The 26,783-nt window shown below is 36.1% G+C and overlaps 2 protein-coding genes across 2 annotated transcripts; one reads left to right on the forward strand and one right to left on the reverse strand.

Moving 5' to 3' along the window:
- Positions 1-13: 13 nt before the first annotated feature.
- Positions 14-12,123, forward strand: LOC149083948 (DNA replication complex GINS protein PSF1-like). The gene is made up of 8 exons (XM_089234325.1): positions 14-161; positions 2,159-2,223; positions 3,767-3,862; positions 6,145-6,235; positions 7,651-7,764; positions 8,126-8,200; positions 10,300-10,393; positions 11,960-12,123. Exons 1-7 carry the CDS (start codon positions 93-95, stop codon positions 10,366-10,368), a joined length of 579 nt encoding a protein of 192 aa, XP_089090451.1. The 5' UTR covers positions 14-92; the 3' UTR covers positions 10,369-10,393; positions 11,960-12,123.
- Positions 12,103-25,280, reverse strand: loj (p24 family member logjam). Its single transcript, XM_089234323.1, has 4 exons — positions 24,812-25,280; positions 14,282-14,399; positions 12,995-13,140; positions 12,103-12,366 (listed from the first exon to the last, which is right to left on the reverse strand). The coding sequence occupies exons 1-4, from the start codon at positions 25,004-25,006 to the stop codon at positions 12,133-12,135; spliced, it is 693 nt and encodes a 230-aa protein (XP_089090449.1). The 5' UTR covers positions 25,007-25,280; the 3' UTR covers positions 12,103-12,132.
- Positions 25,281-26,783: the final 1,503 nt, after the last annotated feature.

The following is a 26,783-nucleotide window of genomic DNA, read 5'->3' on the forward strand; positions in this document are numbered from 1 at the left end:
ACAGCAACTGAAAAGTTATAGAGTTATAGCTGAAAGAGAAGCCCGGGAAATTGGATTCATTGTAAACAAACCGATTTTTTCGCTGCCCTACAATGCTCGGTGATAAAGCTCTAGATTTGATAAAACAGTTGAAAAGATGCGATTATCTCTGTCCGATTCAAGTACAGTGTTTTATATTTGTACCTTTTTTTTTTTTTTTTACAAAATAGTTAGTAGGTATACATGCCGTGACTGCATGCAGGGCCGACAATGGCCCTACGAGGGAGGAATAACAGCGCTCCAGCCATGGCCTGCCTCCACATCCTGTAGCAGGGCCCCTAGGCTGGGATCTTTTGCGGGCCCCTCGGTCAGACTTTCAACGGGCCCTTTCTGTGAATTTATAGCGTGAAAAAGCAAAAACTTATGAAAACCGTCCCGGGCCTTGTCCACCCCCCTATGTGGGGGCCATGGCTCCCAGCCTAGGGAAAATCTTATCATTTTGCTATAAATTCACAAAACGAGGGGGAGTGCATGACCGCACATTCTGCAGCAGGGCGGCAATATAGTGAATTTATAGCGTGAAAGAAAAAAAGAATTGTCTCCAGGGCTTTCTTTCTTTCAAACCGAGCACAACTCAAGTCTATCGACATCTATGGGCCATGCCTACTTAGTGAGTTGTGCCGGAAGTGTAAGTGTGTGTAAGTAACAGTCTGAGTAGATAGTGTTGTGTCTGATTTTTCAGTCCTGCCATCTACTTTTTAGAAGTGAAGTGTAATGATTGAATTGTATTTGTAGGTCTGTTGCTGTCTGCTATGAGACTTTTTGAAGGGGAGATTGGCTTGCATTAGCGCCCCTAAGTTGGGGACCACACAAAACTAACTTCAGCCGCCCACCAATGCAGTAATGGTGGGGTTCAAATCCTGGGCTTCGAATCCATCGCTATGAGCTGGAGCTCTTTCAGCCCCACCCTTGTGGATGCCATTCCTGAAGGCCCTGGGCAAAGTAATGTTCTGGAGCAGGGTTGAAATTAAAAACGAAAATATACTCGGTCAGCCATAATTTCAAACTAAAAAATAGTACATTCAGCTTCCTTCTTGATCTGATTTGAATAATGCTTACGTCATCAACCACCTTTTATGAAAATATGAAATTTTTTTTACTGGCATCTTACTTGGTGTACCAAAGACGAGAAAAATCTTCGATAGTTTGTGGGCATTTGAAGTAACATTTCGCCTATTGATAAGTGCCTCACAGAGCCACTTTAGTGATCTCTAAATGTTTCGCGGATCCAAGTGATCTTGAAATGTGTCTGGATCGCTTAAGTGCTCTAGAACTGTGCTGCTCATCAGTGAAGCGCAATTATATGCCGTGGATCACTTAAATAATCTGAGAAAGTGTCATAGGTAACTTGAGTGATGTAGAACTGCACTGGGGGCCACTTAAGTGCTCTAAAACTATGTCACATGTCACTCAAGGGATCTCTAAATGTGTTACGGGCTGCTTAAGTGTTCTGGAAATGTGTCCCAGGTCATTTAAGTGATCTGTAAATGTGCTGCTTAGTGCATTTTTACAGAATTAGGTTTGAGGAGGGCAGGCCACATCAGATAACCCCAGGACTGTATTTGATCCGTGGACCAAGGGCCTTATGCAATTTATCATTATATGGCTTAGAGGGTGGTCACAATGAATTTATTAAAGATAAATTTTGAGTTCACACCCTTCAAATAACATTGAAATTAACAGAAATTGATTATAATAACATATAAAAGTATTTTCTTTCGAAATTTCAATTGAAAAAATATTTTTTGGCATTAAAAAATAAATTTTTGATTGGCAGTGTGAGGCACGAGCCCCCCCCCCCATGCCCCCTCCCCCATGTATGTCTCTGATCTCACCAATATGCGTTAGGATTCAGAGGGGCAGAGCTGATAAAATTTTGCTAACAATGGGGGGGGCGGGGTCGAAAATGGCTAAAAATTTGCTTACGTAGTACTTGAACGGCCCCTAAAGTCTTGTTTGGAAACCACTGCCTTTTGATATATATAATAAGAATCCCTCAATAATAATATTTTTTATTTGTCCGCAGAGTATAATTTTATCAAGATTTCACTGCTGTGATTTTTCATGTGTAAATTAATTCTAAGAACATAAACTATTTTAACTGTTTTGCGTTTTACAGGATGAAGTGATGAGACAAGTATTTATGGAAATGAAATCCTTGTTTGAAGAAAACCAAGCTGATGTGTGAGTGGCGTAACATTCACTTTTTTTAATCAACGCCTACACAGTAAAGTAAAACTGTTTAAAAAAAATTAGATGTTTTGGGAGACGCAGATTCCCAAAAATATACCATCATCTATCAGTGATGAAATGTACTCATGTATACCATGCAGGGCCGTAACTAAGATTTTCGCTGCCCTGGGCAAACATGATTTTGGCTCTCCCATCAATATAAAATTTGATAATTTTATATTGGTGGGAGAGCCATTAATTATATAAAATTTGATAATTTTATATAATTCTTTGTTTCCCCTTAAACGTACTGGCCTCCCCTAAATTTTTTCCACCCGAGGCAATCACCCTTTCTGCCCCCCCCCCTTTTCGAAAAATTCTCGAAAAATTCAACTACTTCTCATTTTTCTGAGGCCCCCCGGGTGGGCCCATGCATGCGTTAAGACAGCACTGGCCAAACCTTGACCATATGACCTGTATTTTGAAAATTTTTCTTCTCTAATTTATTCAATTCATTTCAAAATTTAAAAAAAATAAATTCAATGATATTAAGTCAGTATCAAATCCATTTAAAAAATTAAATTAATGGCTTGTGCTACTGTGTCATTATCTAAAGAAAAATTTAACCACTGTCACACTTTGATAACTGCTCCATGATGTGTATGAGATATACCAAGATTTTCTGATATTTGCCAATATCGTTAGTTTTTCTTGTCCATTCTTTATTTAGGGCAAGAATTTCTATTTCTCTTTACAACTAAAGTATTTCTTCAAACAATAATGTTTACATCTGAGTATTTTCAAATGCCTATGTATCATTGGTTTACTCACTGTGCTCAAGTCGGGAACATAGGCCTACCTAACAAACTACAGTGCAGTTAGATTGGTATGATATCTAGCATCGTAAGATTAGTATGAGGTTTGTTTAAAAAGTATTTGACAATAATTTCTTGTGGGGTGAACCAATGAATCTAAGGATCTAGCCAAAATTAAAAGTTTCATAAAATTTCTTTTATAAAATGTGAAAAATTTAACCAATAAGCGTATAGGTTACATTCGAGTGAATGTAACCATGTGAATGTTACATACGTAGATCTTTTACAAAACTTGGAAAAGCAACTTACATTCACTCAAATTTAACCATTACGCTTATTGGATTTTGTTCCAAGTTTTGTAAGTAATCTTTTATGAAACTTTTATAGTGTGATCCTGACCTTAAAAAGAGCCTTGTTGCAGCCAAATTTCAATTAGTAAAAAATGCCGCAGCAGATGGAAAACTTAGAATTATCATTAGCTTCACTCTTTTAACTACTCTTTAATAGTGAAGGTTCTGGAGCCACACAAAAAGTTGGACTTCCACCGGTATTTGGCATATTTCAAATTGACTTTATATAGATCTGCCTTAGAACCCAAGAAGAATGAAATCATGTTTCAAATGCAATCATTATTTACATAATTTTTTTTTCAGCATCAATTATGATACTGAAAATGGTATTTCATTGTGCGAAATATATACTTCTCGACAATCATTTTCCACTTTCGTTTTCAAATATAGGAACGCCTCTATGACCGGTGATGTCCAATATCATGCTGCAGTTCAGTTGCGACATGCTGGGATTCTACGCAATAAGAGATGCATTCTAGCGTATTTGTAAGTTGTAAAATAAAGTTAAAAAATTCCTGTTTTATACAGGGTTAACATAAAGGAATGATACAATTTAAAAAATTCCTATTGCCAAAACTGTTACACATAATCTGTGATACATAACAATAAAGAAAAACAGTTTTTTTTTCCATTTGGAAATGCTTGATGAGAACCTTTCGTAACACAATAAACACCTAATCAGTAATTTGTAAATCCACACAATTTGCAACTTCACATATTCAATAGCTTAAGAAATTGTTCAAAATGCAGCACGTTTTTATTCAGCAAGTTCATTGGGTGTTTTTGGCAATTGTTTATAAACTAAATATTGCTGAAAACACTCAATGAACTTAACACTTCGGCACAGTTTAACCCAATTGGTCCTTGCAGCAATGCAACCAAAATCCAAAAATCTAGAACTTAACATTAGAAGGATCACGCTGATCATTTTGACCATTTTTCAATCTCTCCATTTTCATAATGAACCAGATCGTTCAGGATGTTGAGATTTCGTGACTTTTCCTAAAAATGTGTAAATATCACGCTGTCCAATTATCATAAATTTAAGAAAAAAATCGGCGAGATATTTTTAGTTATACCTAGACAGACCATCATCAGTCTAATTGACCGGTAACGTTATAACCCCCCCCCCCCACCGAAAAAACAAAAAATGACTAACCTCTACAAACCTGAGCCAAAACTGACTATCAATTTTTTTTCTTTGATGCAACAAAAATGATCAAATAAATTATTTTTAATTAATTAATTAGGTAGGTACCCTTACTCATACCTCAAGTCTTAACGTGAACAAAATATCATTAAAACCATTAGAAAATAGGTACATATATGTGTGCCTCTGGAACAAAAGGGTTAGAAATAAAATGTAATTATGAAATTTATTTGGGAACTTTAGTGTTTTTATATTCTATTGCTCAACTATAAATACAGACGCACACTCATATCTACATTTAAACAAAAAACCTCACAAAAATCCAGATTTTATAATGAAAATCAACCTCCGGTCATTTTGACCAGTGTCAATCCTTCCAGGTAGAGTAGAATGTTGATCCTTCTGGTGTTAAAGAATGCACCAGTGTTGCAGAATGTTTTTCTTCATTTTTATGTATCACAGATTATATTAAGTATGATAGTTTTAAAAATACAAATTTTCAAAATCGTGTCATTCATTTATGCTAACCCTGTATATTCTATTAACATCTAATGCGTGGATAATAAACTTTTCTGCTCACGGGCCAAATTTCAGCCAGAACTATGTTTGCAGGCAGTGCTGAAGCTAAATTACTTCTTCACAAGCCAAATATTAAAAAGAAGCACCAATAAAATTAATTTGAACATTTTTAAGTTATTCTGAGGGATGTTGTGCATAGATATCATTGTACTAAAATCAGTAATACATTTTACAATACATGCACGTATTGCAATAAACCGCACCACCTTTTGGAAATTCTAAAATGATATATTTTTTAAGATAACAGTAAAACCCCTATTAATAGCTACCCTTCTTTTATGACCAAATAATAATTTTCCTTGTATAATGAAAGTATGAATTTTAAACCCCTGAATAACTGTCAACCCTCTTTTATGGACAATTCTTTTTGTCCTGTCAATGTCCTCAAAAATTAGGTTTCACTATACTTCTCTGTCTGAATAAAATTCTTAGATGAGCCATTACAATGTCCAAGAATTGGAAATAAGGGGGGAATTCAGTCACACACATTTCATGTAGTATCCTTATAAAAGAACTAAACCAAAATAAGACTGATAAGGATTATCTCGTAGGACATACATTTGCCACTTAGTGTTATGCAAGGGGAACTCTCAGAGTTCCACCCTGGACATCAAGCCGATAAGATGTCTGGATTGTCTGCTCCGGCTATGTAAATTCTTGCCTATCTATCTATCTATATATATATATAATCAATTTTAGTCTAATATAATAATAAATATTTTTCCGAGAAAATACCCATACCGATGTGTATCCATTCGGCACACCAAAATGTAAAAGAAATACCGCATTTCAGGTTTTAGAAAACTTTGATTGTCTGGACTTTTAAAATATTGTCTTTTGTTTATTTAGTTTATTTGGTTTAAATTATGACTTGGTGCTTCAATTGAGCTAAACTTTACAATTGGCTTCAAACTGAACATATTTTTTCAGTTCTCATGCATAAATCTTAATTTAGTGAAAGTATTGGAATGCCTGTATTAAAAATTTAATGAGAAACATAATAACTTTTGTTTTTAAAAAACCATGTAATTTTCATCAGGTATAACAGGCTACAAAATATCAGAGACATCAGGTGGAGTTTTGGTGCTGTTCTTCCTCATGATATTCGTGTGTGTCTTACAGATGCTGAGGTGACTTTGTTTCTCAAATTGAAAATTCATAAAATAATGAATTGTTAAAACAGCAGAGGAAAATAATAACCTTTTTTTCAGTTTATATCAAATGATCGTAATTATCATACAGTGATACCCTGGCTAACGAATGCCACGACTTAACCAACATCATGAGCTTAATTTTAGAACCAGTTATCATCAAGGTCATAGCCACTCGAGCCCAAAGCTGGTTGAAAGTGCATCTTAATGCAGCTTTGCTTAAGCCAAATTAACTCATGTCCACCTCAGGATTTTTTTCCGAATGTACTTCAGCTTCTCCAACCTTTGAACCATTTCATGTAAAATGAAAGATTCAGCTAATAAAAAATGCATTGAAAAGAAAAGGAGCCTATGTTTTCAGCACACACACACACACACACATTTTTTCATTACAAGACTCCTAGCATCAAACTGAACAGCCTACACATTCTAGGAGCTTATCTTTTCCATCTGCATGTACCAGACATGGAAATGAACAGACAAAATCACAAACAGATGGGGATACCTACAAACTTGACTGGGTGTAAATAGTGTAAAATAAAAAGACACTTCAGTATCGCATATTCTTGTAAATTCTCATTCATTCCAATTTTGAAGCTGTTCATTCTAGCTTTCTATCAGTTTCCATCTTTTTTTTATAGCGTTCCTTGGGTTTTAAAAACAGCTTCAAATTTCAGGTAGTACCTGGAACAAATCAATCACTTTTTCATAGAAACCTGTGCAAAATCATGTTTCAGCAAACAAATGTGATTCTGGAACACATTATCTTCATTATACCATAGAGGTATCTACTACTACTACTCAACCGTACATGCACCTTATACACTTTCCTCTAATTTCTAGCAAATCTTTATATGTCAGATTGTTTGTTGATTGCTTGTACGATTTGTGAACCTAACATGAAGTTTGTTTCTGTGTAATGCTTATTGTGTATAGTGCTGCCATCTGCCATCAATTTTCTGACCATGAGGGAAGTGCAATGTTTGATTAATTGCACCATTGTAGGCCTGTTGCTCTGTGGCCAGACTTTTCAATGGGGAGATCGGCTCACATTTGCACCTCAAAGTTGGGAGAACCGCAGGAAACCAATTTTAGCTGACTACCACTGTGGCGACAGTGGTGTTCGAACCTGGGTTCTCACGATGTGAGTCCGCCAGTTAGCTAGGTATCATTGTAATAATTATTTATACAATGATACCTTGATGATTTATAATATGATATGATATGATTTATACAATCATAATTTATAAGAGAGAAAAACATGCTGTAAAACTATTATATTTCTATGCATACCTTTGTATTTTTTTTTCTTCTAAATGCAGATTTGTTGATTTTTAAAAAACAAATTGTGATGCCATACAAAAAATAAATAGATGTGATTTTAATTTTTGCAGAGAAAATGGCTTGCCAACTACAACAAGATGATGGCAACCTATATGAGCTCAATCGGTGGCATGGGATTGGATTTGTTTCTGCATTTACAGCCCCCTAAATCTTTATTTATTAAAGTATGCACTTTTTTTTTGGTTCTTTATCGTTTCGTTCACATTATGAGATGGCTGTAGAAACATCCTTGAAATACTGTATTTGCTTGAGTCTATTGCAAATTTTCTAGCAGAAAAGACTATGAAATATAATATTTTGATAGTTTTTTTCTGGACTTGTATTTACTCGTTATCAAATGAATATTGATTATCAATGACAAAATCTGACATTTAAGAAGTATATATAACCTATTTTTCTGAGCCAATTAAGATTATCAGATTATTAAACCGTCTTTTATGTTGTTTTATTGAAGAATAATTCAAAATGACAATTTACTTCATGACATTAGTCTTATTTTTGATTGTTTAAATTCTTTATCTTTAGGTGCGTTGCTTGACAGACTATGGTGAATTTGATACCAGTGATGGAAATGTTGTTCTTTTAACGAAAAACAGCACTGTAAGTATAATTATTGATATAGAGTGGATATTGATATTATAAATGCTGCAGGGCTCCCACTCGTTCTACTTTTTGGTAAAATGTCCTACTTTTCCACCAAATCCTATCGACAAAATTTGTGTAATTGATTTTAATTGAGCAGGAAATCATTGATATATTGCGAAATATTACAAATGTTGGAGAATGTAATTAATGATTCCAAAGCAGAAATTTTATCATTTTTAAGGTTATTTATGGAGGGGGGACCATTTGGTTGATTAATTTTTCATCTGCCTTAGTTTGAGGGTTCAACAAGTATAGTAGTCATTACAAACTTCTGTCTGGATGGAAAAATAATTTTGTATTTATTACTTCATGGTCTTGGACATTAACTAACATTCACCATTCAAAATTATGGTGCAAATAGGTGAAACAACATTTGCATTTCAAAGCAGTTAAATACATAGGCCTATTCGAGGTTTCGTGCTTCTGATGCTCCCAATAGTCTTCTTCCAGTTGTCTTCTGTATTTTTAAGGCATGAAGAGGCATAAACAATATTTACAATGCTCAGCAAAGAGCTAGAAATGGAAGTGCTTCATTTGTCAAAAATGATTACACTGGCATATTGAGCAGTAAAATGTGAACAAATTCCTTTAAAAAATAATGGACAATGCAGTAAAACTATCTGGTTCACCTTGCCTTATTTACATCAGATCTTGTAATCTACACATTTTGAAAGTGGTCTCGAAGGAGCGTCATTCTTAAAAAAGGTATGTGTTCAAAATTTGCTGTGCATTGTCGAAGAGAGTTGACAAGATCTGCACTTTGGAAGACTCCAAAAAAGAATGTAATATATATGAGGAGAGACAGCAAAGAATTATCTGTGGTTGCTAGTGCACTGTTTTGGCCGAAAATTGGTTTTCTAACCAAGCCATTTGTCATTTTGCTTTGGCTTGAGTCAATCTTATAGGAAGCTGAAATAGTGCTTTGAAAAAAAAAAAGTTAATTTACACACACAAAACAAATTTTTTTTTTATAATAATTTGAATTTTTTTTTTTGCAAAGAAAAATTTTTTTAGGGATTTTTTTCCATTATGCTATGATTATGTTGTCTAAGGGGGGTTACCCTCCCCCATCCTACTTTACAGTCCTGCGTTTTCCTATTTTTTCTCATTTTTTGAGTGGGAGCCCTTGATGCTGACAAAACAAATACTGAAGGGATCAGAGAAATGTATCATTATACAGGAATTATTGTCATAGATGAAATCTATTAACACCATATGAAAATCACGTCTGGACCAGAGTGATATTGTTATATAGACAATTATAATTATAGAAATTATAGAGTGTATCCTTACATAGAATTTTCATGTATTAACAGGGATTAATTTCTGGATGAAAGTTTTAATCATTTATCATGCCGATTTTAAAATTTATTCATGGTTTTTAAATCTGTATTAAATCACATTAGCATTTCTTTTTGAGTAGTTCCTGTTGGCAGATGAATTATTCTCTACTGCAAATGCTCTTTAGATAATTTATTCTATTTAAAATGTGCTTTTCATTATGCCTACAGTTCAATTTTAAATTTTGCTAAGAATGATCATATTCATTAATTCAGGGAATTTTCTCATGTTTCCTCAAATTGCACTTTTAACCTGTTATCTGGCCAATTAATTTCTTCATGTGCTACCCCCCATTGCCTGATATTATAAGATGTCAGATACTTTGATTGATACTTATACTACAAAAAAAAATGATAAAGGCAAATAATACTACTAATTTCCTAATGTGTTTTGACAATGTGAATTTTAATGTGAGTATATTTGATACATCAAAATAGGCTTATTGCCATCTAAATATGAAGGAGTAACTGCACTGCATCTATAGAGTGTCAAAACATGTTAGGAAATCTATAGATTTCCCTTGTTGTTTGCTGTTGTCTTTTTTTTTTTCTATGTTTAGAATATTTTTCCTTTCAAGTTTTAAAAATCAGTTATTTTTTTTAATAATCCCATATTTATAGGTCTTCTGAAACATCTGAGATGAATTATAGAGAGAATATTTCACATTTTGGTATAATTTTTCAAATTTGTAAAACTTCTATTTATTTTTACAGCATTTCCTTCAAAGAGTAGATTGTGAGAAACTCATCCACCAAGGCATTCTGGAGCATATAACAACGTGAAGTTCTGTGAAAGCATTTCTTTCAGGTAATTCATAATGTATTGTTCATACTGTGCGGTCCTGAACTATGCTAACAAAATAAGTAGAATGTTATAGAAATCTAATTCACACATGTTTCATGTGAACACTGTTCCCTCCAGCTGGGTGCATGCACTGACACAAAATCATGAAATACACCACAGGTGGATATGACATATCAGTGCACAGGGGAAGGGGGGCACACATGTAGAATAAAATTAGAGTGAAGGTTACATATAACTATTGACATAAGTTATTTTTCTGAAGATTTAATGTCTTTTGTTATTATTTAAGTATCACTTTAGAGTGCAACTTGACAAATGAAAAGAAAAATGCAGTGCAAAATAAAGTGCAGCCAAAATTTTTAGGTGCTGAGCACATGCTTTCCTACTGAAAAAATGGTCTAAAATAATCTTTGTTTTCTTACTTATAAATAACTTAAGTTAATAATTCAGCTCTTTCTATGTTAGTGGACACACTGACAGGAATTCCAAATATCTTGTCTTGTCCTTAGACCTCAATTCAGTAATAATGTATAGGGCACTTGGATCTGCCAAGCCCTGCCTTAGCGGGATGTTTCAAACCAAGCTTACTTATGCAAATATAACTCTTTCTGATTTTGTCTATTGCCTCACAAAGTTTTATGTGCGTTTTGAACAACCTGCTTATGAGTGAAGATTCGGAATCTATTTTATTGCCAAGAATATGTTTAAATCTTGTCAACTTGTAAAACAGTAGCATTGCTAGAATGACACGATTGTATAATGATAATCGTTTATATTTTACCTATTTGAGTAAATATAGAACAAAATAGAGTGAAAGGTCTATTTTACGAAAAGTGCATCAACATTTGAGAGTAACATTATTATATAGGCAATTATTGTTACATAGGAATTTCACTGTGTATAAAACAATCAAAAATTTTCTTTGCTCTGGTTCACTATGTGCTGGTGATGGCCATTCTGGTCTGAAAGGTAATTTTTCTGTTATCTGTTTAAGTATGATTTACATGAGTGTTTCTCAAAGCGGGCAGTATACCCCCCCCCCTCCGGTGGGGGAAGGGAGGGCAATGGAAGGGTTTGAGTGACCGTATAAGCTTTGAATTTAGTATAGGATCCTATGGGGTGACTTGAGTTGGAGGCAACAGTAAGAAGACAAATTTTTTTGTAAAAAGGGGGCAAAATGGAACAAAAAATTTGGGAAACTGCTTCAGATCAAAGTGGCAAATATGAGCAGGAGTGGCTTGAAAAAAAATCTCTACCGTGCAGGGTCCTATTTTATGCAAGCCCCCCCCCCCCCTCCTCCCCAACCATGTATTTTTGGTCTAAAAAGATTTTTTTCACCCTTTCACTTTCACCTCTGATTTTATGCCCCTTCTGGAACAGCACTGAGGTTGCATGGTCCAAGAGCTGCCCCTGAATGCTATCACATAGTGGACAAAAGAAAAAATAATTGTTATTCAGTAGTTGAAAATTTGTTGGTTATAATCTTTCTGAAGAAAAGTTGCATATAGAAATATTTTAACGAAAGTTTTTCGTAATAATGATAAGTAGAATGGCAATTTTTATTTACAGGTTACCAGCAAACCCTTTGAAAGCTTTCCAGTTACGTTGGTTGATACAATCACATCTTTTGTGTTCGTTTGTTTTTGACATATATAGACTTTATCAAAATTTGATATGATATGTATTTTTGTCAAGAGAAAAAAAAATGCAAATTAAAAATATTATTTTCTTTATTAAGTTTCTCACGCTCTTGGTTTGGAAGTAGGTGTGACATTTTTTACTTCAAAAAGTTTGCGCACAAAATAGACTTGTAAAGTTGATGTTAGAAATATCACGGCACACTGTGCTCCTGACCAGAGCTGTATGTAGGAATGGTTGCTGTCGACAAGGTACCAGTCTTTTGACATTTGTTTTCGTGAATGGTCTTGGTACTTGAGCATTTCACCGATTCTTCCATCCACAATTTGCAAGGTATTCTAGAAAAGACAATGTTAACAAGTCACAACTGGGGAAAAGCAAAATGCTAGAGTATATATAGTACATGGATATATAACAGAATATATATATATATACACTAGTATAATGGATATTTGTAATATATAGGATATGCTTCTTCATTAATAGGTTCTGAAAAACAGGACTTCTTGTACACTAGTATCAAAAGTTCATTTATAAAAAAGTCTCTCCACAGAGAGCAGTCAAGCCTATAACATTTCAAAAACACACATACAACTTCAATAAAAAAATGTATAATGAAACTTATTGTGTAAATTGGTGAATCAACTGAAAATATTTTTTGAACGTATAAGCCAGTATTGCACTATAAAATATTTTATAAAAAATCTCATAAAACTTCACAAATATAACTACCAAGTTTATTGGCTGCATTCGCTCAGTAACCGATAAGCTTATTGGTTGTATGTTTCAAGTTTCATAAATGAACTTTCATAATGTAAGCCCAGATCTATATTTCACTTTATAAAAATTTCATACCATGGTTATGTTTCATTGCCAGGTATTAATTATAAGAGTTAATTCTGAAATCAATAATTTTTTACCCATTCTCCATGCACACACACAATTGAATTTGATATCTTTACGTACCGTAAAATTGGCCACTGTGACGTCAGTGTTTTCGAGATCTTTCACATAGCTCTCCCAACTATCACGTTTGAAAGCATTGACATACAAACTGACTAATTTTGGTGCAAATCGAGATAAGGAGTTGTCAATGCAAAGTACATAGTATCCTGAAAAAAAAGGAAATTATAAGAAATCAAAGATATATATATATATACTTTGAATCAGGAGTCTTCAACCTTTCAGACATTGTGGGCCAAATTAAAATTTTCCATGGAGCCTGTGGGCCACCAATTCGTACCATGGTATTCCACGTTATTAAACAAAGTTCCCCATATTATTGAACACTTTTATTTACTCTAAAATTATTTGTTCCATTAAATTTGAATCTATATTCATTTTGAAATAATTCCTTCCAATTTTTTAAAAATATTTCTTTTAATAATCGTGAAATTGGTCCGTTAATTCTATAATTATATTTTCACTAATTCCAAACTTTGTGTCAATAACTATGAAATTATTTTTTTCATTGGTTTTAAAATTTTATTAATCGTAAAACCATTTCTTGCACAAGTTCTCAATTTTTTTTTTTATCAGGAGCTAGTAATTTTTTTAATAATTCTAAATTTACTCTCAATAATTCTAAATTTACTCTCAATAATTCTGAAATAATTTCTACTAGTAGTTCTGCAATTATTTCTACTAGTAGTTCTGCAATTATTTCTACTAGTAGTTCTGCAATTATTTCTACTAGTAGTTCTGCAATTATTTCTACTAGTAGTTCTGCAATTATTTCTTTCAGTAGTTCTGTAGCTATTTTTTTTCATAAATTTTCAATTATGAAATTATTTTTTTGAATAATTTAATTATTAAAAATTATAAAATTATTTCATCAAGGTGTTTTTCAGCAATTTCTGTTATTATGTATACCTTTTGGATGCAGAATTTTGCCTCTGAGAAACACGAAATGATATGTCTCAAAAAGTGTTTTGTCTCGGGGTCCTCTGAATTCATTACGACGGCTGTTTCAATGTACCAAAGCACTGTATTATTAATGAATCTATAAAGTGTGGCACTATTCTAAATACAGCAGTATAGATTTCAGTGACTGCACTCTTTAACATTTTTTTTAATTAATTTTTCCTATCTCAAATAGCTATTTTCTCAAAATGATGAGTGGGCCATGGCAAAAAGCTCTGAGGGCCACATTTAGCCCATGGGTCATAGGTTGAAAACCCCTGCTCTAAGCACAGAGGAAAAATCATAATATTACAATTTATTGATTCAAAATTCAGATTTAATGGATCTTACCAGGTAAGGTTGCCTGCTCTTCATATTCTGCATTCTGTTTCCAGAAGTAAGGTAAGACGATTTGGCCACTTGGGTTTCTAACTGCAAATCCAGCTTGACCATCACCACCTCTCATCACCTAAGAAAAAAAAAGACATGAATAATGCAGTTTTTATATATTTGTATTCAAATCTTTAGCCACTTTTATAGTAATTTTACTTATATATTCTAAAGCTCTTTTTTTCTGTTCAATGTATCCTTTTCTCAGTATGCTGATACTATCAAGCTTTTTTATATCAAATGGATTATTGTATCACAAAATATATGTATGTAACAGAAATCACCGATTTTGAGATTATATGAGGCACAAGGCAAGTGGCATATATCTAATTCTGAGAAAAATTGGCTTAAAGTGACTGCCTGCCTTTCGGGTACTTTTTAAAAAAAAAAAGTCATTTTGGATAAAACAAATATAGTTTTGATTTGCATATGATATATAATTAAGAAAATATTGTTTCATGAATATTTTGGCAAAAACAATTATTGCCAATCTTATATGTAAAATTGTCATATTTTCAATATTTCTGCTAGACAGTGCAGACTAAAAACTACTGCTTGTATCAACATGTTCTTCACAGAGATTGTTACTCTGACATTGTTGCGTGCTTATAACTTAAGTTTTAGAATACTGTGAGAGAAAAATTTTTGAGATGATGTTGTTTATGTGCAAAAATACACATTTTTTGTTAAATACTTGATATTCTCGACTCAGAATCACATAAATAAAAAAATTTCAAACATATTGCTTTGTTTTTAGTTCATTGTGCAGCCAGAGCTGTTTAAACTACAGTGGGAAAGTTTCATAGAGATATTTTGGAAAATGCTTGAGAAATTAAGTTTGTTGAGAAGGGAAAAGGTCAAAAACAACAAAAAATCTTCAGAACATTCAAAGATTTAATTGTCAGACTAAGAGCATTAGTTTCAATTAACTCTTTCTGAAGGTCGTGGGAAGTATACTTCCCACATACTAGTTATTTTTAAATACTCCTTTGAGAAGTGCTTTCCTCACTGTAATAGTTTTGTGTTTCTATTATATGACTTTCTTTCAAACCCGAGCACAACTCTGGTCTATTGCTATGGGGAATTTACTATCGATTGAGTTGTGCCGGAATTGTGAGTGTGTGTACCCAACAGTCTGAGTACTATAACGTTGTGTGTGAATTTTTAGTACTGCGATCTGTATTTCAAATTGTGATTGAAGTGTAATAATGATTGAAATATTTGTAGGCCTTTTGCTCTCTGCGGCAAGACTTTTTGACCGGAAATTGGCGCGCATTCAAGCCTTGATGACTGAGATCATTGGTTGCCCCCCCCCCCCACCACTCAAGATTGTGAATTTTTTGGGGAACAATACTTCCTGCCCCCCAAAGGACTTGGAGAGGGACATATTCAATATCATAAAAGTTATTTCATCTAATGATATTCACTAAAGCAATAATAAACTGCCAAAAAAATCTAGAAATTTGAGAGAGAAAAATGGCCTTTTAAAGGGTTAACTTTGCTTCTAGTTGTTGTAGGGATGATAAAATGAAACAGTTTTGAATCCCAGAATAACTGCACTTTCAAATGCACAAATAAAATAAATTTCAATTTTTTTTTGTGAAATTTGTCATTTGAAGGCCGGCAGTCCCCAATGTGGCAGTTAAGTGACAATGGAAAATTGTATGCAAACTCTGAAACAAATTGGTTTAGTGCTTACATTGAGTTTTGTCATTAATTTACAGCAGATTCAAAAAGCATTTCTAAATTTTATGAAAATCAAAATAATCGTTTGATAATGATATGTTTCACTTGTACCTCTTGTTTTCTAAACTATTTTGCACATTAAATAAGAGTGCAAAGTGAATGATAAAAAATGCTCAAATTACATAATACTATATAAATAACGATTTTATGAAAAAAAAAAGTTGTTGAAATACCCGGGGGGATGTGACAGCATGTCTTTTAATCATATTCATATACACGGTTACACATGTTTATTTAGTTGTATGACATCCTCATTATTTTCTGCTCTTATTACATTATGCTCTTGTCGGGTCTTAAGTTTGTCTTTTTGATGACCTCCTGGAATTCAGAATGAATGAACACCAGGACGGACTCTTTCACCAGACTTGGTGAGATCTTCTCCACCCCAGCTTCATGGCAGAGTCTATAACAAATTGTGTGTACCTAACAGTCTGAGTGTGTATCTAGTATTGTCTAATTTTTTAGTACTGCCATCTATATTTCAAATTGTGAGTGAAGTGTAATGATTGTACTGTTGTAGGCCTGTTGCTCTCTGTGGCGAGATTTTTTAACGGGGAGATGGGAACCACAGAAAACCAACTCAGGTGACCACTACTGTGTCGTCAGTGGGATTGAACCTGGGTCCTCGTGAACTTCATGTATTCGGCTGTACTTCATTGACTTTCAGTTCGGGAAACTGGAGTGCATTGCTTCCATCTTGGCAAAACTTTCAAGTTCACTAGAAAACTCTGCAATATCACCTAAGTTCTCTTTGCAGAAAATATTCACTGTTCGTTTTTTGTGAAGTGAAGGTATCACTTCTTCCATATACTAGTGACTGTGTCTTTGAGAAAATGCTTAAAACGAATACAAGAATCTAGTGTGATGAAGTCGTCTTGATTCATCTTCACCACCATGAGCTAGCCTTGGCTACAAGAGTTTCCCAGTGATCTCGAACAAACGATTCTCGCTCACTATTCACTGGAATTGAGGATTCTCAGATTTAAGAATTTGCGTGTGCTTTACAAGACACCCAGGACCATCTGAACATGAGTCACGCCCAGGCATGGTACGGGGACCTCAGTTGCAAAGTCCTAATTGGAAAGCTCTAAAATCAGGGCCCCAACTAGAAACGAAAATTTACTCTGTTGTCCGGGGCCACTGTCCATTTGGCACTCCCCTCCCCCCCGTAATTTCAAACGGAAAACAGTAAACTCGACACTTCTGATTCAGCACCCAGGGAGCAGGTCTTTCTGCCCTTTTCCTATTTGAGGCCCTGCCTAAAATTACGTGGCTCTTGTCAATCGCTCGAATTTCCGCTTGTAAAAATGAAGCATTTGCTCATGTGGCAGCTGCTATTCATCACAGGACCTGATCCCATTATCCTGCCCCTTATGCACCCAAGAAGTCACCCCTGGCCGTGCCAGGCAGGGCATCGTTAGGACGTCCCTGGGGGTACATTTATTAAAGTTCAAGGCATCCCTTCCTTAATAAATTTAGAAATAAACAAAAGGAGTGAAACAACACTCAATGCCAAATAATAATAACTACTCTCCGTTGAAAAGCACCGTGTTAATAATATCCTTACATTGGAATCCCTTGCTAGCATCTATGGAAAATGCATTATAGTTTGCCTTCTTAAAAAAATCGTGCTGAGCTGAAGCAAATATAATATTGTGCTGCAGTGTTTCTCGAAGTGTGTATCGCGGCAAGCTGGAAATACTGTTTTGTGGTTCTCCGTGGGGTGTAGTATCTACTTATATATAACTGTTCGGGGAGCCATCGATGAAGGGCAAGGGCGCCGCACGTGAAAAAAGATTGAGAAACACTGCTGCACTGAATAGTTATTTCTCAATATCTTCCTAAAATGCATATTTTTGAGGATAGTTTTACCTGTTTATTGATTATGGACAAAAGTACCTAAGAAAGGCACAACTTTTCGTAGTGAATACGTTTACCAAAATGGACAGTTAGAGTCGGAGAATGTGCAGTGAACACCGTGTTTTCTGCTGCGCAGGGAAAAAATGCCCTAAACGTGTTATTTTGTCATTCCTCACAGATATTGAAATTCTGTACGATAGAAACCATAGGTCTGTGCAATAGGGAAACACCTTTTTTTTAATGAATATTCAAAATCTGCGTGAGTTCCGTAGAACAGCCTCGTTATCATTATCAAAGGTTCCGCGACAATTTTTACGTTGGAAATCGCTGACCTAGAGAATGTGAGCACCTGAGTGACCAAAATAGTTACTTAGAGAGTGTGTAAGCATGAGAGTGACCAAAAAGAGTTACTTAGATAGCGAGGGATCAGGTCAGTGAGGGACCAAAACATTGACCGAAATAGTTACCTAGAGACCGCGCGAGGAACCACGTCAGTGAGTGACCAAAAGAAGTGTGTGTCGCGGACATACAGAGTGAGTGAGCATGGGAATGGTTACTTAGAGAGTATGTAACCTCTTCAAACCTGAGCCAGTACTAATTTTTTTTTCTTGTTAATTCGTTTATTGTATGTCGAAATGCCCTTTTGGTTGGGTCGATATCTTTACTAGGTCCACTTGAGTTAGGTACACATATGTGCACCTCAAGTCTTAACTTGAATAAAGAATCATTATAAAACTACGTATTAAAAATGAAGGTACACATATGTATACCTCTGGAGCGAAGAGAGTAAACATAAGAGTGACCTAGACAGCGGGGGACCAGATGAGCAATCAGATGTGTGACTGTATGCAAGCATGCGAGTGACCAAAAAAAGTGACGTAGAGGCATATTTACAGGGACTAAGCTACGGCATAGGATGCAGACTTGAAGAATGAGTGGTCAAGAAAGATAAGGGCGATAAAGTTTTTTAAAGGGATATAAGGGCGGTAAAGTTTGTGTAGCCCACAGGTGACTACCTCGATTAATAAGTCCAGCATAAAGCCGTTTCTAGTGCTTAGCTTTATCCAGCGATGAACGCATGTCACCGTCAGAAATGGACTCTTGGGAAAATCAATATCGTATCCACCGGAGCAAGGATCCATTAAAAATTTGCAATAAATAAATCATTATTATATGGCGTGCTATTTTTCTCGTATTGATAAAACAAAGTGGCATAGGTTCAACGACCGCACATTCCAAAGAATGTCCTTAGGAACTTTCCTTAGTTCCCATTGGTGGGCCCGCAGGGCAAGATTTTTCACGGGATATAATAAATTTAGAGAATGAAAAAAAAAATTGGTGTATACCGAGGCCCCACAGGCTGAAGAGAAGCCCTATTAGCTTCCCATTTAGGGGACGGGTATACAGTAGTTGAATTTCTAGTCGAATCCGAGGGAGGGGGTGCTCTGGGCCACAAAACGGGATTTAAGTACATGGGTCATTCGGATTTTTGTGTTTTTCAGAAAGTGTTTTTAATCCCTCCCTAAAATTTGCCGCACAAGTTGCCACACAGTTGCTTCTTTTGCCCTACCACCCCCTTCTCTAATCCCAGCCCTATTTGAATATACAGTCGAATCCCGTTATAACGAACTCCAAGAGACTGGCGGAATCAATTCGTTATAACGAAATTTCGTTATAAAGGAATTATAGTTTTTTGCATTGTTCCTATGTAAATTAATCTCGGGGATTAAAAAAGTATTCGTTAAAACGAGATTTTCGCCATACGGTATTCGTTGAAAAGGGATTCGACTATTAACTGTGCATCATTTTTAAGGACTAAGTGACTCTTTTCCACGTTGGTGGTCAACGCTGTGATGGTGATTACGTAAATTTTGTGTTTTCATCAGACCAAATTTAGTGATCACAGAGAATTTTAGACGCTAAAATCAATTTTTTTTCGTCGCCGTGGTGACTTGTCAAGACTGATAGACATCATCTTTGATTATTTAGTATTTTCTCTTAACAGGCCCACCCTGAGCACCTATAAGAATGGCCGGTTAGGAGAGGTTCTCAACCTTTTGAGGGTAGTGCGGGCCACTCGAGTCATCTGGAAATGTGCCTCGGGCAATTTAAGTAATCTGTAAATGTGGCGTGGGCCGCGTGAGTGATCTGGAAAGATGCATTAAGTCATCTATAAAATTGCAGTGGGCCGCTTAAGTAAACGGTGTATCGCGGGGCATTTAAGTGATCTCTGCAAGTGGGCTGCAAGTCATTCAAGTGAACTGAAATTGTGTCGCGGGTCTCTCAAGTGATTTGAAATGTGCTTAGGGTCGGTTAAGTGATCTGGATTCGCACCGTTGGCAGCTTAAATGATCTGGATTCGCACCGTTGGCAGCTTAAATGATCTGGAAATGCATCGCGAGCCACTGGTAATCTGCAATTTGCCACGGGCCGCCAAAGTGATTTGATAATCTTTCTTAGGCCTCTTGAGTGGGGTTCGGCTATTCATCATTGGCCACATCGTGGGCCGAGCATGTATGCAAAGAGTTATTGTTTTCTCGCCCAAGCTCACGGATTCCCCTAAAACAAGGGTGCTCAAATTTTAGGAGAATGCGGGCCGCTTCATTGGCTTGAAAACGTGCCGAGGACCACTTCGTGGTTTGAAAACTTGTGGCATGCCACTAAATTGATCCGGAACAGCGCCGCCGGTCACTTAACTGATCTGGAAATGTGCCGCGTGTGATGTGGAAGTGCACCGCGAGCCGCTTAAGTACTCTGGAAGTGTGCCGCAACTCACTGAAGTGATCTGTAAATGTGCCGCGGTCGCTTGAGTCATTTTGATTTGTGTCGCGGGTCCCTTAAATCAGTGATTCTCAACCTTTGGAAGTTCGCGGCCCGGTTGAGCATTTTTTTTTCTAGTGGAAAGCCCGTTAATAAGCACGACTAATGGGAAATGAATGGGGAAAAATTAAACGATGAGTCACTCTCACGGCCCGGTTTGACTGAGGCCAGGGTTCGGCGGTTGAGAAACACTGCTTCAAATGATCTGGAAATGAGCTGCGGACCGCTTATGTGATCTGGAACTTTGTTGCAGGCATGGGCAGAGTGTCCAGCGTCAAAGGTGGAGTCGACTGATCTAATGTATATATGAATTGACATCATCATCATCGTGCCCCCCCCCCTCCCAGACTTCCGAGTCTATTTCCGCCTATGGCCGCAGGTCAATTAACCATTTAAAGGCCAAACATAGGTTTTATTTACAAAAATATCAGATAAAAACTGATTCAAACATCCCCGGTTTTTTATCGTTATATATATACAGTGCGCTGCTTCGATTTCCACGTTCAAACCCCAGGGTGTGTTGTTATCATTCGACATGCGTATAGGGGGCTAATTCTGGGTAACATGACACAGAGGAATGAATGTGCTTTCCGGTGTGGATTGTTTATATTGAGAGAGTACTGTTTTGTTCCTGCATTCTTAAAGAAATGCATGTTTTTGCGAGCTGTGACTAACCAAACCGAGTTTCACAATCGTAGATAGTCTCGTTATGTTCAGTTGTGTGTAAATCATATCAAAAAGATATCTCACATTAGAAGGCGTGGGGATATTTAGAAACTCTTTCAGATTCCGAATTAGAGGACGTAGATATATGCCAATTAACTGCTAATGAAAATGCCAGCAACACGGATGAAGATGATATTGTTGAAAATGATCTAGTATCAACAGTTGCAACTGATGCATGTGTGAAATGCTGGGTAATGTTTGCAACAACGAAGATGAGGTGTCAGAAAACTCCTGAAAACTCCTTCAAAAGATGCAGGGCAGAAAAAGGGACCAAAACGTAAGTGCAACATTCATATGAAAGTTTCAAGAAAAGGCAAGACACAGTTTTGAACAATCCGAAAATATATATTGCATGGGATAAAAAAAAATTCTTTCTAGAATCCGATCGAAACCTCAGCTCTGGATTCCATTGGAAAATATTTGCCATGCGACCATTAAAGCATGTTGGATAGTTCATTCAGAGTTGCGAGAAGCGGATCGTATTTCGCATTTGAAATTCCGAAGAGAAGTCACAATGAAAACCTTCTACGAACGAGGGAGGGGTAAACTATTCATCCAGGTCCACATTGTCAACTGAAAAATAGATGCCATGTCATCTGATGGTCATGATATTGTGTCTGCGACGCAAGGACGGTGTGCGGTTTTTGCCAAAAAAAAAAACACCATGTATAAATGTTATCAATGTGACAAACGTGTCCAAATATATGTTTTTCTTCTTCTATCACGGACACTAGAAACAAAAAATTCAATTTTCAGTACACATTTTTATGTTAAAAAAACCAGTATGTGTTGCGAATTTGAATTTGTACTCCAGAAATAAATAATCGTGAAAATATAGGCGATATATACATACCAGTGCCAATGTACCAGCCCCAAGTGCCAATGTTCCATTTATGGAACAACCGATGAACACGATGTTCTTGAAATTTCAAAGTTGATCTATGTAATAGGACCTCGAATTCCAAATTTCAATATAATAAGTGTTCATAGTTCGGCCTTTAAACGGTTAATGAAATATGTCACGGGTTACTTAAGCAGAGCATAATTGGGGGAGGAGAAGCGGGTCTGAGGAGCACCAGAGGGGGGGAAGGGGGGCGTTTATTTCACGCTTTAACCCACCTTCAACATTACAAGGGCGCGCCAAAATTAGTGCTTGCCCCAGCTGTTGACTCAGGCATCTAGTTGCGACCCTGTACTTAAGTGATCTATAACTGTGCCGTGAATCACTTTAGTGATCTGTAAATGTGCTACAGGTCTTTTGAGTGATCTGTAAATGTGCTACAGGTCTTTTGAGTGATCTGTAAATGTGCTACAGGTCTTTTGAGTGATCTGTAAATGTACTACAGGTCCTTTGAGTGATCTGCTAATGCGTCACTTACGCATTTCTACGAAATTGGGTTTGTGGTTGCGGGCCACATCAGATGACACTGAGGACTACATTTGGCACGCGGGTCAAGTATTGAGCATGTATGCTCTAAAATCTCTACGAGCACTCGTAAGGGATCTGTGGACCTGTTGTTAAGAGCCCCTGGAATAATCCTTTCTGTAGCAAAAAAATACTGATATTTGAGCTTTTCATGGTTTCTGGGGCATTGATAAAACACACCAAAGCAATAAAAAAAAGCATAATATGATGTATGTTCCGCTACACTCTCGTCAGTTGCAATGCATTCGCAAAAAACTTTAATCAAAAAATGTGTATTTCATAAGCTTCAACAAGGGAGAAATTAATTCACCAGATGTCAGGTAAATAGTTTTTAAACGTAATAAATTAATGTGCGCTCTGCTTTTTCTCACTGTGGAATTTTTTTTCTTTTAACCTCAGGAAGATAAGTCCCAACTTAAAGAATTGTATAAGTTTCGAGTAAGAAATATGGAACACGTTAACTTTGAAGACTTTTCATGAGAGGGCAGCACTAAAAGTTGAACTTTCAGGGTTTTTTTTTTAACCTTTTATGACGTCCAAATTGAGAAGTGAATCGATTTTTCTTAATTTTTTCTTGTTATTCCTCTTTTCTGATCCTTTACTTTAGACCAGGTGGTTTTCAACCCGTGACTCGTCTCAGCACACTGATAAGACAGGGGTTCTTAACCTTTTCCAGTCACAACCAAAAGCAACAACACGATCAACTTTGCGACCCATTGGTCTATTTTCAATATGAAAAATGTTTATTCAATATTTCTGATTAATGTTTAATTTTCGAGACTGGTTCTTCGTTCTTATAACACGTGAGGCAACAGGGCCTCGAATCAAACAGGGATAGCTAAATTAATGAAATTTCCCATCGATTCTGAAAATATTTTTTCGCTCATGAATTTATCATACATTTTGCGCTGTAATTAATAAAAAAAAAAAAATTAAATTATTTCCTAGTTATGTATAATTTTCCCAACTTGTTCCGGCAGCCCCCCTATTATTTAGCGCCCTGTGCAATTGCGCAGGTAGCACTGCCCTAAGCCCGCCCCTATCTTACCGCTATTATTTTCGCACCGGGCCCCGCGTATCGTAAGGATGGACCTGTAGTTCGGGAACAACACTCGCCGTTTAAAAAGAAAACAAAAGATCAGTGGCGTCGGAGCCGGGGGTGCTGTGGGTGCTCGAGCACCCACGAAAATTTGTAAAACAGGTCCGAGCACCCACAGAATTGATTCAGAAATCGAAATTTCCTATATGGAACTCAAGACGAGCACCCACAGGTTCGAAATACTTCCGACGCCCCTGCAAAAGATTAAGATGTTTTAAAGGAGAAATTGCCTTTGAGGAAAAATGTGATTTATTACATAAAATTTGGCATTAAAATTCTAAAAAAAAAATTTCGTGGGCGAAAGATACCTTGAATATCACCTTGGCTGACAAAAAAAATTGAACAAAGTGAATTATTTTTTCACATAAAAAAGAAAAAGGATTTGCTTATTCACATTTATGTCTTAAACGTATTAGCTCCGAAAATGCAAAAACATCTCGAAAATGCCAAAAAAAATGAATACGCGGGTCTGAAAGGGATAATTGGAAATCGAGAGCATGTTTCTGTCTGGCCCAAAGCCGCTTGAAAGACACTTAATGCAGCTTTAGTCTGGCCGCTTCATTTGGTAAACAAATGATGGGCGTGCTTCTTATTCCCAGACACAGACCGAAACCGGAATGTAGATAAACAGGTTTGCGTCCTCCGCCACGCGCACTTATACCAAAAAAAAAATACATTATTTTAGTAGGAAAAAAAGTAAAAAAAGACAAAAAAAATAGAAAAAAAATTTTCATGTAAAAGAGAATTTCTTTTACCTTCGATAAAACGCTATCGTTGTTACGAAAAAAAAGCGCGAGATAAAAACGTCAATTACCTGAAATGCCACGTAAAAGGTCGCCCCAGCCGGAACGTACTGTCCGAAGCATTCCTCTTTGCCAGCGTCCACGTGAACCTTGAATTCGTACGCCACACCGATGTCTGGATTGAAAGTGTAGCTCTCGGCCTCGCAATATCCGATAATAAACAATAACAAAGACGCGGCTGTGTACACAACATCCAAATATCCCATCTTCGGTAAAGAAGAGCTACGTTGACATTATACTATACACGGAGCCGGGATGTATTTTCACGCCAACGTCGATCAATTTCTCTCTCTTTTTGGCTTTTTTTTTTTTCCGGTGTCTTCGGTTAAACTTTTGGTCAGCTGGTACACATATATATGCTTTTCAGATTCCACAAATATTGTTATTGTTATCACTGTTGTCCGCGGTAACAGCTGTTATAACTGTGTATCGAGACGGATTCACGGCGCGCCGAGACGCTGTGTTCCCCACATACGTGTTATAATTTTTGTCGCCAATGGGAGCCAAGTTTCAATGAGCTCATTGAAGATGCGAGGCGGATTCGGACGGCGTTGGCATTGTTTTTTTTTTTTTTCGGTGTTATTTGATTCTTATCCATTCTGAAATTATTTATGGGGGTTTTTTTTTTCTGAATTTCTATCCGTTCTGAAGTTTATTTTCTTTACTGAAATCTGACATCAATTCTGAATTTTCAAAAATTTTACGCTGCGTTAAATTAATTCTGAGTTTTCATCTAATCTGATATTACCCCCAGATAAACTTTCATAAATTCTGACATCAATTCCGGATTTTCATCTATTCTGAAATTAATTCTGAATTTCCATCAACTATAACATTGATTCGAATTTTTGCACGTTCTGAGAGAGAGAAATTCTGAATTTCCATCCATTCTAAAATTATTTTTCCGTCGTTTTTTCTGAATTTTTATCCATTCTTAAGTTATTAGGGGCCATTCAAGTATTACGTAAGCAGATTTTTTGCCATTTTTGACCCCCCCCCCCCGTCAGCAGCTTAAAATATTTCATATCTTCAAAAAGGGTTGGTTGATAACGTAAGCAACCTTCACAACCCCCCCCCCTCCCCTTGTCATCAAAAGTCAGCAAATCCGAAAACCCCTCCCCCCCCTCGATGATGACGTAATACTTTAATGACCCCTTATTGCTTTTTTCTGAATTTTTGTCTATTCTCAAATTATTTGCGCATTTCATTTCTTCTCAATTTTTGTCCGTTCTGAAATATTTCATTTTTGATAAATTTGGGGGATGGGCAACGGTTATATATACCCCCCCCCCTCCCCATCAATGCTATGTTTGTTATAGATGCTTATATTTGAAAATATCCAATCAATCAGTCGATTGATGGACAAAGAAAATTTGACTGATGAGTAAATATTCAGCTGCGTTAGAAAATCGATTCCTATTCTAATATTCATGATATAGTGGACACTTTTTCTTTCTTTCAAGTACCCGAACCTTTAGTCAGAGCGTAACCATCGAAAACTAACTCGCTAACTCTTTCCGACATAATCCTGCCTCTTTTGAGGTAACGGAAGTAAGTTGCTTTCCATTAGTCCGGGGTTGTGAGCGGTTCTATATATCTATTTATCTACTGTCCTCGTGTAAAGTATCGCTATGACTAAAGAGTTTTTCCATCCATTACTGGCTTGTCCTTTCTTCAGCTTCGTTTATCCTCCAGCTGATCAGGTTGGTGTTTCCGGTCATACATTCTTATGTGATTCTGTTTTGTGTTTTTACCTCCAACCTAAACTAGATCAAACCCGGAAAGCAGACGGGGAATTTCCTATCGCATTCACAAAACCAAGAAAACCATTTTTCCAAAGCAGTTTCATTATCTCGCCCCCAGAAACTACAATAACTTAAAACGGTGATTTAAAAAATGATAAAAATTCAAACTCCTTTAGGAAATCCATTTACCATAACTAACAACATTCAACGAAACTAACAAAGCTCAACGAAATAACTG

Source organism: Pholcus phalangioides, unplaced genomic scaffold (assembly GCF_987345545.1).
Source record: "Pholcus phalangioides strain wild (caught in Gottingen) unplaced genomic scaffold, Ppha-v1.0 ptg000008l_1, whole genome shotgun sequence".
NCBI classification, from domain to species: domain Eukaryota; kingdom Metazoa; phylum Arthropoda; class Arachnida; order Araneae; family Pholcidae; genus Pholcus; species Pholcus phalangioides.